The sequence below is a fragment of the Monodon monoceros genome, unplaced genomic scaffold (genome assembly GCF_005190385.1).
Source record: "Monodon monoceros isolate NGI ecotype Baffin Bay Population unplaced genomic scaffold, NGI_Narwhal_1 Super_Scaffold_22, whole genome shotgun sequence".
NCBI lineage: Eukaryota > Metazoa > Chordata > Mammalia > Artiodactyla > Monodontidae > Monodon > Monodon monoceros.
This window is the reverse complement of record NW_021703779.1, coordinates 1,824,593-1,843,106: the sequence shown is the minus strand read 5'-3', so window position 1 is coordinate 1,843,106 and position 18,514 is coordinate 1,824,593. Positions and strand designations below refer to the sequence as shown.

General features: G+C 40.3%; 1 protein-coding gene across 4 annotated transcripts in view; it reads right to left on the bottom strand.

Annotated features, from left to right (window-relative positions):
• Positions 1-18,514, bottom strand: part of ARHGAP6 (Rho GTPase activating protein 6) — a 489,643-nt gene that overhangs the window by 193,381 nt on the left and 277,748 nt on the right. Inside the window, exons 1-2 of one of the 4 annotated variants that reach the window (XM_029240474.1) lie at positions 16,149-16,324; positions 14,952-15,076 (exon numbers count right to left, since the gene is read on the bottom strand). The exons of 2 other annotated variants lie outside the window; for them this stretch is intronic. In XM_029240474.1, coding sequence (XP_029096307.1) covers positions 14,952-15,044 — 93 coding nt within the window. In that variant the 5' untranslated portion in view covers positions 15,045-15,076; positions 16,149-16,324. Of the gene's footprint in view, positions 1-4,569; positions 4,655-14,951; positions 15,077-16,148; positions 16,325-18,514 lie in introns of those variants that run through there. One more of the 4 variants, XM_029240477.1, reaches the window with a different exon arrangement.

Below are 18,514 nucleotides of genomic sequence, written 5' to 3'. Positions count from 1 at the left end.
AAACTGGCCCTTTTCCAGAGTAACTTATTTTTCTTATATAGCTATTTTCAGTTTCATAACGGCATTATTGGTAAAAACACTTCTGGAAGTTTATTGACCAAGAATTTTCCCTTTTGAAAGAAACAAAAAAGTCATATTTGTATGCTAAAGAGAAATATAAAGTAACAATTTCTTTCATTCCTTTAAAAATAATTACCTTAATGGAGAGTAAAGATGACATTTATGTGTCAATATAAGTAATAGCCTATTTTTAGTTTATTTCACATGCCTGGACTTTGCAATGTTTGGGGAAATTTTAAGAAAAGGGGATACTTTTGTAGTTACATTAAATTGTATCATTCCCAGAAGCCTCATAAACTGAAAATGAAACCTTAATGATATCCTCAAAATGACCTCAAAATAGGAAAATGGTAAGTAATAAAACAGAGTGTAGAACTATGGTTGTCAAGGCAACCATAATCATAATTCCTTTGATCCTTAGTGAAGCATCCACTGCAGTTCAATATAAGTTCATGTTTCCTTAGGAAGCTTATATAAATTCAAAGTCATTATTATCTACAGCAGTATCATTCTAATCAAGCAGGTGATGACAGGGATGTAAAACAGGAACTGAAACGCCCATGGCATTCACATTATGGAAGAAAGATGGGAAAACTGCACTTGCTAGCCTATGCAATGGCCAAGAGAACACTTCTTTCCATTCAACACACATTTGTGGTACTATGCTAGCTACTGCCATGTATGGAAATGTGAGTCCCATACGTAGATAATGGAATAAACACAGAGTAAATGAGCTACAATCCCCTTGTAGATCCCCATAGCCTTAGAGAGCCACGACAAACTACAGAATGGCTGGTACGCACAATCCACAGATTCCGATTTGAAGAGCTTTTCCCTAAAGGTGAACATTTGCGACCATCAGTTTGCCTTCACAGTGAAGAGAAGAAAATCTTTTCCATACAATTTTGAGGAAACTATTACTACTCATTGTATCTCATTTGATGCTGTCTTTAGGACTGACGAGGATGTTGTTTATCCCAGGAGATGGTCAATATCTGAGAGGTTGGGCAGCCAGAGGTGGCCTCGATGGACCCTAAACAATCTCTGCTCATATTTTCCAACTCAGACACTCCCCAGTCTGAAAGTTTGTAAAGACGGCTGGATGTTTAAGGTCTAAATGCATTTTCCCATGGAAACAACGACATACATAGTCGTTTTGGTTCCCAGGCCAGCCGATATGGTCTCATTTAACCCATAACACACTAGAAATGCAGAGTGGGAAATATTACTATAAATGGGAACACCATTCTTCTCAGACCCTGGAAAAGAGAGAAGATTGTCCATCATGGTATACAGGAATGAACACTGGGTTGGGGTCAGAGGTCCCGGTATGTGCCTCTAGGTCAGAGACCGTGTCCGGTGAGTACTGCTGATTCTCCTGGATCCATCTCAGCAGCCTGACCCACCAGAAAAACTCCATCCATAACTTGTTGGATAAATGAAATAATGAGCACCTTGCCATGTGATTCTGGGCTAGTCATTTCAGCATTTTGAGATTTGGTTTCCTTCCCTATAAATTAGATGTTTGGGAAGAGTAGCACAGGGACTATGCTTGTCTTGTTCTCTATTCATATCCCCCTAAGATTCATGGGCAACTCATTTTAACCCTGTTTTTTTGTGGGGGGGGGTTACTACAGGGATAACAATAGTTTCCACGAGGGGCAGATGGGAAGATGTATCACAAGGATGGAGACAGAGTTAGGATAAGCATTTTACCACAGGTGGAGCTTAGACACCTACCAGCATTTTTTACTGAACCAATAATGCAATAACAAACACTCCCCAAATCCACCCTCGCGGCAAAGTCCTTTTTGAATAACTCCCACCCATCTTTTGGGTGTCTCCTTTCCTTGACTTTTTTCTTTATTTCTTTATTTTTTGTTTCTAGGACATTTATCACCATCTCACTTACTTTATTTTCTGCTATTTATTGGCTATCTCCTGACACAGTAGGATAAAGTAACAGCAGGGCAGGGATGCGTCTGTTTTGCTCAGAGCAGTGTCTCCAAAACCTAGAATAGTGTCTGCTCATAGCAGACATTCGATACATAGTTATTGAATGAATAAATGAATAAACGGATGAATCACTGAATGAGAGAAAGGACTGTACTCTTCTTTAAATCTAAATAAAGGAGTTAGACATTTCAAAGTATGTATTTTCCAAAGAAGAAAAGGAGGTATTAATTGAAGACAAATTTTGGAATATTATTGAATCTAGTAGGAGAGGAATAATCATTTTTGTCAGAAAAACTAAGGTAAGGAGACCCAATACCCCAGACTACTACCCATTAAATTCAGTAACCCAGTGGTTGCTTAGATAAAGATGCTCTTGACATAACACCTATACAGGGATACCTCAGAGACATTGTGGATGTGGCTCCAGACCACCGCAATGAAACAAATATTGCAATAAAGTGAGTCACACGAAGTTTTTGGTTTCCCAGTACGTATAAATGTTAGGTTGACACTATATAATGCAGTCTATTAAGTGAGCAATAGCATTACATCTAAGAATGTACCTATCTTTATTAAAATATTGCTAAAAAGTGCTAACCATCACTTGAGCCTTCAGCAGGTCACAGTAGTAACATCAAAGCTCACCGATCACAGACCACCATCACAAATATAATAATAATGAAAACGTTTGAAATATTGTGAGAATTACCGAAATGTGACACAGAGACACAAAGTGAGCAAATGGTTTTGGATAAATGGTGCAGATAGACTTGCTCGACGCAGGGTTGCCAGAACTTCAGTTTGTAAAAAATGCATTATCTGTGAAGTGTGCTAAAATGAGGCACAAGAAGATGAGTTATGCCTGTAAACATGTATAACAAAGGAATGCTGCTTGGATTTCAGGCTATACTGAGGCCTGGGAGCCAACCTGGTACAGTGGAAAACAGCTCAAGCCAGGAGACGCCAGACCTTCAGAATCAGGGGGTGTGCATTTGATTTCCTGCTCTGCCTCCTAATGCCTATTGACTTTGCGCAGTTAGAGAACCTCCCACGTTTCAGTTTTGTCATTTTAAAAACTGGAATATGATCCACGCCTTGCAAAACTGTTGTGAGGGTGAAATGAAAAGATGTAAGTAAACCCAGGAAATAGAGGGCCTTTAATAGGTGACAGACACTCTCACTGTTGCTTGCCATCACACTCCTAGCTCTGCCCTCAGTAGCAGCAGCCTTATTCAAGTCCCCAAATCCCTCTGGTCTCCAGTTCCCTTTCCTACAAAATGAACAATTGGGTTAGAATGATTCCAAATAGATCTGCCACTCTGAAAACTCTGTACACTCAATTTTACTTCCCCAAGAATGTAATTATGGGGCTGGGTGAAATAGACATTTTAGAGATAATCTAGATTGATCTAGAGAGGCTTATTAAGTATTATGAGTTGTCTGTGTTGTAATTCTATACTCATAACCTTAAAGTATAATTTTTCCTTAAAAAACCCTCTGGAAGAAAAGCTTTCCTTGTCTCAGCAATTCCAACTCCAGATAGCCTTCCAATGTTTGGGAGGGGCTGAAGGGGCCCAAAATTATAAAGATGAATGTAATTGGGTGCTGAGATCTTCCTTTTGCATTTATGACTGTGTCTTGAAACAGAATCCTAGAAAAGAGAAGTGTGGTTCAGAAACACCAAGAGACCTCCTAAGAATCCAGCAGGACTTCATATACGTTTCAGTTGATTTACACCGTAAATTTGTTACTCATTTGCAAGTTCCCACATTTATAATGCCCCAAACGGGATGAATTTGACAACTTGTGAATCATAAAAAAGGAAGAAAAGCAAGTTACTGAACAAATTATTTTCCCTTTGGGTCACAGGCACCTCATAAGATAACTTTGATGACGCACCTACATCACAGAGATATTTACTTAGGATGAGCAGAAAAGAATTTACTTGCTGCCATCTAGCCTTTAAAATCCTTAAAAACTTTTTATATATTCAAAGAGCTCCCAGGGGAGAAAAACCTTCAAAGATTTAGGTCTATAACTTCTGCTTTAAAAAATGGCCTGAAATATTTCCAAATACACTAGTGAAAAAGAACTCTCTTGAGTACAAACACAATTTTTGATATCTTAAAGCATATATTGGTTTGAACAACACACCTCTGGGTCATTTTCAAATTACATAACTTTGGTCAAATTCAAATCACACACACACACACACACACGCACGCACACACACACGCACGCACGCGCGCACGCGCGCGCGCCACACTGCCCCACCCACTTCTCTCATTTCCTCCTAATAACAACCAGAAAACGGAATGTTTTACTGCAACCATACACACCCTTTCCATTTGCATGAAAATAATGCCTTTAACCCATTAAAGAAGCACAAGAACATAATCAGGGCTGAAATTAGTCAAAATGAAGAAAAAGTTTTTAAAGCAAAAATAAACCTTAAATTCTAATGTAATTTTACCTGGATAAACAGCTACTATGTTAAAATAAACATCTGTATCACACAAGTAAATACAGGTGACCGAGAAACGCCCAACTTACAAATATCCTGTACGTGGGAACAGCCAAGCCAAGCGAGCGGACGAGGACCAGGGCAGGCTCTCCCCAGCTTGAAGGTGGGAGAAGAATTCCCTTAGGATTCACCTTAGTCTCTTCCTGCTGGACACGGACGGTGGTGGTGATCAAAGAAGGGGGAAATGGGTAGCCGTGATTCTCATGCCACCACAGTACTCCCTTCCCACCATGCTCACCAAGGAATCCATTTCCTATAAATGTTACAAAGAGTGCCTCGGTTCCCAGGCCGGTCCATCAGAAGTCCGCTGGACCCAAAGTGCAGCTGGAACTGTGCTATTAATACTAGGCTGACTTCCCATTTGGAAACCAACTCCAGCCCTGACAGTGCTCGTCAGCTCCGTTATGGTTAAATGGATTTGTAGGCGGTCCTGGGAGCCTGCCAGTTAGAACATCCTTTCTGTGGGAAAATTCCTGCCGAGGCCCAAACAACTCACTGACAAACACAGTTGTAGACCACACGTTGGGAGACCCTCAGGCATTGACAAATCACTCCTCATCTTCTCCTTCTGGAAATGCCTGGGTGATCATTATAGTAAACCCTTGCACAAATAAACATGCGGCAGGTCAAACACTCAGCACATGACCTGCTCCACGGTAACGAATGGGTATTTTTGCTGTCATCATTCATATGACAACAGATCTACCCCTTCCCTGACACACACACACACACACACACATACACGTCCATATAGACACATTACATACATGCACACATACACACACTCCGCCATACAATGCTCCATACAAATATGTTTTCATCTATACAGAAATGTCTTTGTCTTTTCTTGGGGAAAAGATGAACCATAATCAAGGCTTGAGCTCTGTACTCTAAATGTTGTTCTTTTGCTCTGGGGATTGACTTGTACTTGTTCATCCATATTCTCAACTGGCTCTCCCAAGCCCAAAAGATAACTGGGGGACAAACAGTCAACGTATGGAGATGCTCAGCCATGGGACGGGAAGTGAAAGAATCGTAATCAAGATTAGACCTGGGACCTAAGTAACATCATGCTCAAATCAACTGAGAAACTCACTATTGCATAGTAGTCCTCTTAAGTTAGTGAAACTTACTCGTGCAAAGGATACGGCTCTCACCGATGGCAAAGAGAATTTGGTACAAGTTGATGAATTACAATTTCAGATAGTCCACCCCCCCCCCCCCACAGAGCTGACAAGACAACAGATGAGATGTTGGATGATTACGCCAGCAGATTGTAATCTGCTAGGAAACGAAGGGTGCTCACAGCCTACGCGCCTTAAAAACACACACGGTTAACCAGCCCAAATGAAGCGATGGTCGTGCTGAAGCAGGTACATCCTGTATACCCTCAGTTTATGGAGCAAAGGAAGCCAAGGCCTTTATTATTTACTTAAAGACAGCACAGGAACCACTGCAGACCAGAGTAGTATATGAGAGAGCAGAGGGTCTTCCAAATCTGATACCTTCTTAAGTCACTTGATCAGAGTCGTTAATTAAAGGGCAAGGGCAGACAAGGACCAAGCTCACTATAGTGACTTGTCTTCCAGGGAGGGGACCAGAAGACAGATTGCAGCACACCTGAATAAGCTCCCTTAATTCTCCAGTGGAGAGCCATAAATGACACTTCAGCTTTGGTGTTATAGCTTTCTTACTTAACCACCCAAAGGATAAAACATTCTAGCACCCATGGAGAATCTGAAACGAAGTAAGAGCAGATTTAGGTTTATTTCTTAAAATAAATGCCTGAGAATTGGCATATAAAATTTCAAGTTGGCATATAAAATATCAATATATCAATCCATATGTAGGGACTTCCCTGGTGGTGCAGTGGTTAAGAATCCGCCTGCCAGTGCAGGGGACACAGGTTCGATCCCTGGTCCGGGAAGATCCCACATGCCGCAGAGCAACTAAGCCCGTGCGCCACAACTAGAGAAAGCCCATGCACAGCAAAAAAAGACCTAACGCAGCCAAAAATAAATAAATAAATAAGTTCATTTAAAAAATACACATGTATACTTTATACTACGTATACATACTATGTTTACCCAGATTGATGTATATATACTGTGTATATGTATACAGACTATTTTTTTTTCATATAGTGTGGATCTTAACCCACTTGAAAAATGCCTTCAAAGTGTATTAATGAGTTCAAGCATGCTCAGTTCCACATCCACCTGTGGGTAGCTAATTACTGATAGAAATTACTGCCTCACTAATTAACATGTTTCCAAACTGAAGGTAAGTTACAAGTATGCACATCTGCTTCGGTTGTGAAAAGCACGATCCTTTGCACCACTGCACAGATTTCAACAAAAATATGCCCTCCAGGGTAGCCACAGCTCCTTGGGCTATTCAGTCTGATCAATACACAGAGGTAAGCCCCCCGAAAAAAAGCGTTCTCTTAAGGCACTTGGAAAGACGTCAAGAAAGAATTTCCCCATCCAAGTTAGGTTAACCTGCACGGTGTAGTGGAGACAGAAGAAGGTATTAATTCCACACAGTGCTTTCTCCCAGGCAAAAGTATTTTAAAATAAAAACAATGGGGAAAAAAGTTCTAGTTTCAAGTCACTCTGAGAACTAAACTCCTTCTTTTCAGGGAATTTACCCATCTTGACCAGTGCTTAGAAGTCTTCAGTGTTGATGTATTTGCTGGGGTGTCCTCGTTTGACCAGAAGCAATCTGTCTCAGGCAACAGTAATGCTTACACTATACTAAAAAAAAGAAAAAAAAAAAAAAAAGAAAGAAAGGATGGCAGATGCGTCAGCCTGGGCTAAGCTGTCCCAAGGGCCACACCTATTTCTTGATAGTTGATCATACCCAGTGTAGGATGAGTTTGAATATGTGGCAAGTGGCCCCCTCACCCCACATTTCCATCCCCTCTTCCCCAGTTGTTCCACTTCCTTTCAGCACTTTCTGGTCACCCTCCTTGACCTCATCATCGAGGAGGGTGTGCCCATAAAGTGGCGCACCCTCTCCAATGAAGGGCCTAGGATTTCTAATGAGACAATCATCTTTTGTGGCTGCATCAGGTAAACTTTTCATGCAGAGATGCTCAGAATACCTGAAAGGACAGAGCACCTACCATTTTTATTATTGTTGTCAAGGTAACAAAACAGGTTGTATCTGTGGTGCCAACTGGCTAATACATGGTTATATATATGGAAGAATTTGGTCTTTCATAAAAGCTGATAGTGATAATGCTGGAGCGGCAGGTGACCTTTACCGTCTCACACTTCTTCAGTGGTTTCCGTTATCTACCAAAGAGAATCTAATAGTGGTGAACGTCCATACTGGTTAGGGTCAGTTTACAACACCTGGCCCACAGGATTGTTGAGATGACTAAATAAGATAATAACTGTAAAGTGTTTAAGATAGAGCCTGGCATCTAGAAAGAGCCACCACTACCTCCACCATCACCATCACCATCACCATCACCATCACCATCATCATCACCATCATCACCATCATCACCATCATCATCATCACCATCATCACCATCATCACCATCACCATCATCACCATCATCACCATCATCACCATCACCATCATCACCATCATCACCATCATCACCATCACCATCATTATAACCACCACCACCATCACCATCATCAGGACCTCCACCACCACAACCATCACCATCGTTTCTTGTGAAATGATGACTACTAATTACAGAATTTTAGTTAGGAAAGGAATGTGCTCTATGGTACAGTAAACTCAAAGGTAAACACAGTAATATATAGTCCTTTTATATAGAGGGATGCCCCAATAGTGTATCAGCCTCAGTATGTTTGCCCCACAGACCATCAACACACTTTTCTCCCATTACCATGGAGCCTGACCCCAAAAGGTTTAGGTAAATGACCAATTTCAGTGAAGTAATGGACAAATTTTTCTGGAAACTTACCAGATATAAAATGTAGCAGAAATGGTTATACATTCACATAGACTTAAGAACTATGACTATCAGGTACTAATTAACAAAGAGGGCAAAGCTACAATGGCAGGCACTTGGTCCCACCTGTCTCAACATCTTCATCATAAACTTACATAAAGGTATAAGTCATGCTTATCAAATTTGTAGGTGACACTAAGCTAGGAAGAGCAGACAATAGGAGAGAGAATTAGAGTTTTAAAATATAGTTTAAACTTACATATAATAATTTAATTAGATCAAAAGTTTAGAATGAGACTAAAATCAAAAGATTCAAAAAATTAGAGAGGTTTGCTTTTAAATTGTAACAAAATTAATGTGAGATAGAGAAGCAATTTGAGGAAGAGGTAGAGCTCTAAGACAGTCCACTGAGCTCAAATGAAGTCTGACAAAAGTGCTAAACGAGGTAATGGAAACTTGGGCAGCATGAAGAGAACTTTAGAATCCATCTTGATAAAAATGATAATGCAGGGGACTCCACCCAGGTCAAAGCACCCCTGGAGTATCAAACTCTGTTCTGGAGGCCACACCTTTGAGAGATATTGACCCATCCAGCAAGCCCTGAAGGGGGCAGTGTGGATGGGGAAGGGAAGGTTCTGGATATATCATCATTTAATAAACCTTTGAAGTCCACAAGAGGAATCGAGGCTGTTTAGTCTGGAGCGGCAGAGACTGTGGGGTATGAGAAATGCTGACATAAAATATCTGAGCGGCCACCAGGTGGATTCGGTAGTAGATCTGGCCTATCTTTCAACAGAGCAGATTTGAAATGACTGAATGGGAATTCCAGGGAGTAGGCCTGCGCCTTTCCCAAGGAGACTCTTTCTAAAGAAAACATTTACCCACGGATAAGTGACTTAGGGGGAAGAGGACTCAATAACACTCAGAGGTTCATGCAGATAACCATTTGGTCATCCATTCCCAATATGGAGAAAAAGGACTCCTGCTTTGGGTGAGAGGCCAAATACAGGACCTTTGAGGTCCCACCACTGTGATTCAATTCTCCTACATCGTTTCAGTGAAATATATGAAGAAGCAGCAGGGGTTCATTAAGGGATAAGGGGAGGCTTAGAAATGAGAGAGAAGTTTATTGATGGCTTTGGGTGGCTGAGGTGTGTAGCAGGGTGGCGTAGTCTCCATGATAAATGGCTTCATGGTAATTAATAAAGGCCTGAGTAAACTTCAGAATTTTGTTTAAGGCTGGTCCTTTGCCGGAGACAACTGGGTGGAAGGCAGTTTTGCCAGCACCCTGTGGGCTAATCCATGCCCTCTGAAGAATAGAATGATCCCTTATGTTCTTCCACGTTCCCTACAACACTTTAGGTACTAGGTACATGGCAGGTGCTCACCAACCACTTGCTACTTGGTTAACTTTCCACTTTTTCTCCAAGGGACTCAGGTTAAAGAATGAGGAATAATTAGCTAACAGTGGAAACTCTAGTTTGGCAAAGCAGCTGTTTGCTTGACTGCTCTCACTAGGGTACATGACTCTAACCTGATTGGAAGTATTTTGACGTCAGAACGATAAAAATGGTTTTGGCTGTTTTGTGGCAAAATAACATAGTGTCAATATGGGGTTTTTTTCTTAAATACTTTCATCACTGCTGATTTTTTTTGTCTTTTGAAAAACATTGTTATACTTTTCCATGTCTAGTGGGACATTAATGAATTTTGTTAGACTGTGCTTCAGTACTGTAATGATTTAATATAATTATTTGATATAATATTCTAAGATATATAGCATATATATTTTAATATGTGCACATTTTGATATCTAATAAAACTTTCTAGAAGATTTACATCCATCTAATCACTATATAGTTAAATTATACCAAAACAAATTGAGAATTTATCACATAATTAAATAACATAAAATATTCACGTTGCCTTGACCCAGAAATGAGGAAAATGGTGCTACAGCGTTAAACAAGTTTAAAACATTGTTGCAGGGCATATTTGCTAGAGGGAGTGTATCTTCAACTACCGCAGCGCATCTTCGTGGCTATGTTGGTAATGCACTTGGCACTGAGACTGTGCCTCTAATGAATTTGTTCTCACCTCTTTTTGCTGGGGAATTTCATCACAGCTATATTACCTGCCAGTAGATGATAGTTCAACTGAGAATGCCACCACTTTCCCTCTTGCCGTCTCTGAGTATTTCACTGTGGATTTTAACTGCAATGGTGGTGCGCTTATGACCCACCCCTAAACTGCACTGAATTGGGAAGTCATTTTCTTTTAGTAACCTTTTATAATTAATATCAAAATAACAGACACATACACAATGCATCATTCTTTACAGACATTAGTTCATCATTGGACGTAATCACTCCCAGAGCACTGGGGATGGATGAAATCCAAGGGGCTCTGATTCACAGGATTCCTGGCTTTTCTCCCATTCAGTCGGTGGGAAATTCTCTTTTCAAGTTAGATGAGGGATAGAGTTAAAGAAATCTGCACCCCACACTCTCATGATTTGGCTCATGTCTTTATGGTTTCCAAATCTGATGTGTCTTTTGGTTAGTTGATCAGACTTCTAATTCTATCCATCGCATTCAAATAGCTGTAGTATTTTTTCTCCTTTCTTCCCCCAAAGTTGTAGCATTTTCAGATATGGGGTCTCTCTGGCTAGCTGCACAGGACTGCCTGAATGACACACAGCATCTCTCCAGTGTGCTAAGAAGTCACTTAAAGCCCAGGGATTACACTGGGCATCCTACGAGTCATGACCAGCAGTGACCTAGGGACACAGTGATTTTCTTAATAAATATCTGCTATGTGGACAGAGGAGCTAGAAATACCAACCAGGTCTGCTTTTTCTCAAACTTGGGTCTTTACTATGACTTTTTAAAAAACTGAGATAGGGCTTCCCTGGTGGCGCAGTGGTTGAGAGTCCGCCTGCCGATGCAGGGGACACGGGTTCGTGCCCCGGTCCGGGAGGATCCCACATGCCGCGGAGCGGCTGGGCCCGTGAGCCATGGCCGCTGAGCCTGCGCGTCCGGAGCCTGTGCTCCGCAACAGGAGACGCCACAACAGTGAGAGGCCCGCATACCGCAAATTAAATAAATAAATAAATAAATAAACATTAAAAATTGAGATAATTCACATACCATAAAATTCACCAAAGTGTGCAATCTAATGGGCTTTAGTATATTTGTAGACTTGTGCAACCATCACCACAATCAATTTTAGAATATTTTCATCACCCCCAAAAGAAACCCATACCCAATAACACTTACTCCCCATTCCAATCTCCCCCAGTCCCTGGCAACCATGGATTTCTTTTCTTTCTCTATGGATTTGCCTATTCTAGGTATTTCATATAAATGCAATCATACAGTATGGGGCTTTTGTGTCTGGATTCTATGCTTAGCATAATGTTTTCAAGTTTCATCCATGTTGTAGCATTTATCATTCCTTTTTGTGGCTGAATAATATTCTATTATAAGCATATATCACATTCGCTTATTCATTCATCAGTTGATGGACATTTGGATTCTTTCCTCTTTTTGGCTATTATAAATAATGATGCTATGAACATTCATATATGTGTTTCTGTACGGACATAGGTTTTTATTTCTCTTAGGAAGACATCCAGGAGTGGAATTCCTAGGTCATATGATAACTCTCTTCTTAACTATACCTTAATTGTTTTCCTCAGATAGCCATGAATGATGTCAATTCTTCTCCTACAATTTAGTAACTCTATTGCCTTTTTATAAGAGAAAAATCAGTTTTGGATATTTCATTCTATTTTATCATCATAAAGGTCACTCATTCATGTCTAGCAACAGTTTAATGCAAAGTCCTGCAGAAAGTCAAAATTAAATCCTAGGTATTTATCTTCCTAAAAATAAATTCATCTTAATTTAGAAAAATTCTGTATATAACAGAATGGGTAAGTTCTCCATTGATTAATAATACAAATGGACCAATCTGAATTAGTGACGTGAGAAAAAACTTTTTATATGCAACCTTGCTTTAAAATATTCAGGAACACATAATCACTCAGAATAAAAGAAGAAGAAACAATTAGAAAGTAAGAGGGACTTTTTATAATTAACAAATTAATTCTGTAAATGTCTCTTAAAGGAAGGTTAAAGGTAACGAAACGGTCTTGCTCATAAGTACTGTCAATATAACCTCCAAATCTCATTTAACCTTTATTAATAAAAGGCTTATTCAAAATGTGTATCAGTACCAAACCTCCTGTCACCATATTTCAGTGCATTCAAAATTCCTAACCGCCTTAGCATAAGCAGTATTCAACACTGCAACTGTGCACTGTATTGCTTCACACTTTAAAAAAATATTCCTTCCCCGTCTTCTAAAAAGATGCTCTCCAAGGATATTATAGACTTCAGATTTGCCCTCTTTCTCCTGCCTCCTTCAACATCAGTGAAATCATTTTGTAAAATCCATTTTGTAAAATGGGATCGAAGAGCATTAGCAGTTTATCAATCAGTCACACAGATAAAATTTGCCTTTGAATCTTATACTAATACCATCCACAAACACAAAATGTTTTTTCCACCTTTTTAGTTGACTAAGAGAAATATACAAATACATTGCCTCTGATACTTCACTTTAAAGGCCCTCTTAAAGCAAGAGGAAAAAACCATATAAAATAAAGTTGAGGTGCAAGATTTTCGAGCAGTGTCATTCCTCCCGGCTTTGATGTTTTGAGATGGCGACTGAGTTCCCCAAATTGCTAACGAGGCTATCGCCCTTACAACCCAAGTGCTACGCCTTATCCCCACATGGCTGTTAAGTATGTTAAGGGAAGTGAAACTTCTAGGGTCAGCAGCAGGATGGTGTTGACAAGGAAAGCCTCATGCATGGTGCAATGTGGGTTATTTTTCAAACTGGCTCCAAACTTTAAAAAGCCCACAAACACACATTAGGGTTGCCTTCCTTCCACCACTCAAAACAATCCTACTACTGGGCATATACCCTGAGAAAACCATAATTCAAAAAGAGTCATGTACCAAAATGTTCATTGCAGCTCTATTTACAATAGCCCAGAGATGGAAAAAACCTAAGTGTCTATCATCACATGAATGGATAAAGAAGATGTGGCACATATATACAATGCAATATTACTCAGCCATTAAAAGGAACGAAATTGAGCTATTTGTAATGAGGTGAATAGACCTAGAGTCTGTCATACAGAGTGAAGTAAGTCAGAAAGAGAAAGACAAATACCGTATGCTAACACATATATATGGAATCTAAGAAAAAAAAATGGTCATGAAGAACCTAGGGGTAAGACAGGAATAAAGACACAGACCTACTAGAGAATGGACTTGAGGATATGGGGAGGGGGAAGGGTAAGCTGTGACAAAGCGAGAGAGAGGCATGGACATATATACACTACCAAACGTAAGGTAGATAGCTAGTGGGAAGCAGCCGCATGGCACAGGGAGATCAGCTCGTGCTTTGTGATCACCTAGAGGGGTGGGATAGGGAGGGTGGGAGGGAGGGAGACGCAAGAGGGAGGAGATATGGGAATATATGTATATGTATAGCTGATTCACTTTGTTATAAAGCAGAAACTAACACACCATTGTAAAGCAATTATACTCCAATAAAGATGTAGTTCACCCCGAACCTCACTCTGCCCAGTTCCCGTGCTTGGAATACGTGCTATTTCAATATTTACCTCAGTCAAACAACATTAGCAAGGCAAATTTTTCTCACATTACTGCTCGGCCAAGTACAGAACTCTGAGGTGGCCTGCTCTGCCTGCCATTTTTCCACGTGCATGTAACATTTACATACATGTATATAATTCTCACCAACGCAGAGGTGACTGTTAACCATCTGTATCTTAGCAAGAGGGAATTAATAAAGTAATAGAGGTTGTATGAATTTCCTTTATAATATCAATGACATACAAATTCCAGATATGTATGAATCTCCTTTATAATATCAGTGACAAATTGTGAACTCAACTCAGCTGGTAAAGATAAGTCCACTGAACTTGCTTTTAGACAACCCGAGTTGGAATTTTTCTTCTACCAATAACTAGCCATGACCTTGGGAAAGTTACTTAACTTGGTTAGCAGCCTCTGTTAGTTGCCGACCCAACAGTCATTTCCCCCTCCCTCCTGCTTCCTAACAGAGGTCTGATGTTGTTTGGCTATTCGACCCTCCCAACCCTCCCCCGTTTGACAAAGGGTAGATGACCTATCCCTGGTTCCATGACAGATCCTCATTATATATTTTTAGTCAGTTGCGGTTATACTATTCCATTTGCCAGGACTGTTTTAAGAAGGGAAACGGATATCAGATTAAGTTCCATTGCATAACAATTAGCAAAAGAGCAAGAAATAAAAATAACAGTGGCTTTAAATAAGATGCAAGTATAATTCCCTCTGGGGGAAGAGAAGTCAGGTGTTAGGCAGCCTGGGGCCGAGGCTCCCATGAGCTTACCTGACTGTCGTTTCGCTGTGCTGCCTCAGGTCCCACATGGCTGCTTGGGCTTTGGACAGGACATCTGTACTTCAGCCAACAGGAAGCCCTCATTGGCGGGGACTCAGTCACATGGTCACAATTAGCTGTATGGGAGGCAGTGAAAGGTAGGCAGAGAGAAAGGGCAGCAACCGGCAGTCATTGCCGCAGCATGTGACCCAATTTCAGCCAATGAGATATGCAGAAGCTTCTAGGAAAGTCTCCTGCTAAGAAGGAGACAAGGAAGAGGGGGCCTGTACTTCTTCCTGCCGTCACTGTTGTATCTAGATATGATGTTAGGAACTGGTGCAGCAATCTTGCTACTAGCCTAAGAGTAAAGGTAACACACAAAGCAGGACAGAGCCTGCAGGGAGAGAGACCTGCCACTCTAATACTCTATACAAGGATCCCACGCCACTCTGGATTTGTTATCATGTTAGACTGCAATTTCATTGCTGTTTCATTCTGTTGGAGAGGGAGCATTCTGTTACTTGCAGCTGAATCCCTTCTAATTCATACAACCTGTCCAACAGGCTTCCTAAACTTGACGATAGTTATTTCTCCCTCTTGGTCTATATTTTTACAAGCTAAAAATTCTAGACATATAAAAGACCAACCAATATAAAATAAAAGGCCAAAGTAACAGCGATTGTTTCAATCACCATTTTCAAAATACACCTTGGTTACTGCTAGTTTTATTTAAAAATGAATGCAGAAAACCATATTGCATTCATTTACTCAGGTACTGAAATATTTCCTAAAAAACATAACAGTTTTGAAATCTTGGCTTCACCATTCTGGCACGGTGATCCAGAGCCAGTGATTTAGTCTCTGAGAGTCCCAGTTTCCTTATATGTTTTTTATAAAGGAGGAAATACCAACTCTTTTAGGAGCACGTGAAGGTCAGACATATACATAAATGACATAATGTCAGATATACAGTAGGTGCTCAATAACTGGCAACTACTATATATCACGGCAGCCACTGAGGACACAAAGATAAAATGAGTGGATCTGGTTCAAAGTTGCATTCCTCCCTTCTTTCCCTCCTTCTTTCATTCATTCATACACATGTACATACATATATATTCCACCTAGTTCCAGAAGCACTGAAAGCAGCCAGGAGGTAAATATAAAAGTTACAGCAATGTTTTCACTTATAGAATGAAGTGTACATACCAAGGATCTATGAGTAGTCAAAGCGCAAAAAGCAGGAGGCAGCAGATGACCCAAATGAGTAGAAACCATGAGGGAAAGAGAAGAAGAGTCAAGATATTAGAAACTAGAGAGAAGAAATGGATTAAAAAAAAGAGAGAGGGGATTGAGGGAGGGAGGGACGAAGGGAGGGAGGAAAGAGAGAGACGGAAATAGTGAGTGAGTGAGTGAAGTTGAGTCTACAGCCTGGTAAACGTCCACCATCACTAAAGACTCAAATTTTGCACAGTGATGAGTTCCTTCTGTGTCCTGCCTGGGGTGGTGTTCCAGTTCTCCCAAGGGCTAAGATGTTTTTCTCCTCTTACATTCCTTCTCTTGTAACTTTACAATGAATTTTTGCTATCTGAAATAACCAAGCATGCCTCTGTTCTCTGCACCAGAAGAGACCCTGAAGCAATGTAAATGGTAGCAGAATCCATGGAATCAACAACAGCGTGTACTGCATAGCGCAGGGAACTCTACTCAGTGCTCTGTAATGACCTATATGGGAATAGACTCTAAAAAAGAGTGGGTATAACCATATGCATAGCTGGTTCACTTTGCTGTACACCTGAAACTAACACAACACTTTAAATCAACTATACCCCAATAAAAATTAATTTAAAAAAAAACAGGGTGAAGGGAATGTGTGTACAGTGATAAGTGAAGAGGGCTGAGATGGAAAGGTGTTTAAGCACAGATGAAGGAGAAGATGCCTGCAAAGGAGATCAAGATGTACTGCCTCGGGAGGTAGGAGGAGAAATAAAGGAGTTGCGGAAAACGGAGGAAAAGAGGTTGTCAGGGAGAAACAGAGCTGGATTCAAACAGAGCCACAGAGCTTAAATGCAATAAGGACTCGTCTTCCTGAATTGGTAGTGAGGTCGTCTGTAACCTTGGAAAAAGGAGATTCAAGAGAGTGATGGGGTGAAAGCCAGCTAGCAGAGGGTTGAGGAGTGAATAGAGATGAGTATGTGAAGTAGCTTTGAGTGTAAACTGCCTTTATGCAAGGTTTAGCTATAAAAAACAGAAGAGGTGGCTTTCAGGAGAGGTTTCATCAAGGAAAGGTTTTGATATGAGCAGATAATTAAGTGTGTAGAGGAGAAGCTGAAGCTAGAGGAGAGTGAGATGACACTATTTGGAGTGGACCCTGAGGAAGCATGATTGCATGGGATTTGGATGGGAAGACATATATCTTTACCTCTGAAATGGGGCCTGTGCTGCTTATTCGAATCTCATTTGTGATAGGTCTTTTACCACAGGACAAGTTGACCCAGTACTTTCAAATGGAACTATCTGTAACAAAGGAATATTTCAAGCTTTAAATTAGCTTGTTTTAAGCTTATGAAGTATTATGTATAAACAATATGGCTGTCTATAATTTGCCAATTATTGTTACTTGTTCTGGATCATAAGCCCATTTCATAAGAGCACGGATGGGGCTGGGTTTCTGGAAGTGATAAATCTTATAGTTGTGGCTGGCCAGTGATTCACCCAGGAAGTCTGAGAGACCAGGATGTTGTTACCTCCAGATCCTGAAGCTTTCAGGCTTCCATCCTATCAGGCAGGCACATCTGCTTCTCCAAATGAAGGAAACAAAACAAGAATAGAAGAGACAGTTGGCAAAGCCACAAGGTCAATCTTTGCCCTCTCCTTCCTGGTTTCCTGTACTGATCTGGGACTATCTACGCGAGCTGCCTTGGAGCAATTCTGCACTCTGAGAAAAAAACTAAAATAGGAACGATGAATAGTGCTTTCCTCTTTCAGCATCTCTGAAATGCCATTTGATTCATTTACTCATCCCGCAAATTTTAACTGACTTCCTACTATGTGCTGGAATTAGTTCTAGATGCTGGAAAAGCATGGTGGTCATAAAACAAATTTCCTATGTAGTATACATGTCCATGGGTCTTGCATGAGGACTGATTATTAATAAGGGTTCTTGTATAGCACAGGGAACTATACTCAATAACCTGCAATAACCTATAATGGAAAAGAGTCTGAAAAAGGAACTAGATAGATAGATAGATAGATCTCAATCACTTTGCTGTACACTTGAAACTAACATGACATTGTAAATTAGCTAGACTTCAAAAAAAATAAGTAGAAAAAAAGTGGTGCTTCTGGAGAAGAAAAAAAAGGATTCTTATGGTTTATCTAAACGGATGCATCTGTAAATCTCACTAAGCATATTACATTACTGTTTACAAAAGATGAGGTTGCTGTTTATTTTTCAGCATGAAGGATGCACACGTTGTACTTTTCATTTATGAGGTACAGCTCAGGGTAGACAAACTCTTAGGATAAATACTCCATTCTGAAACCCACAAAAGATAATGAATTCCAAAGCTTAC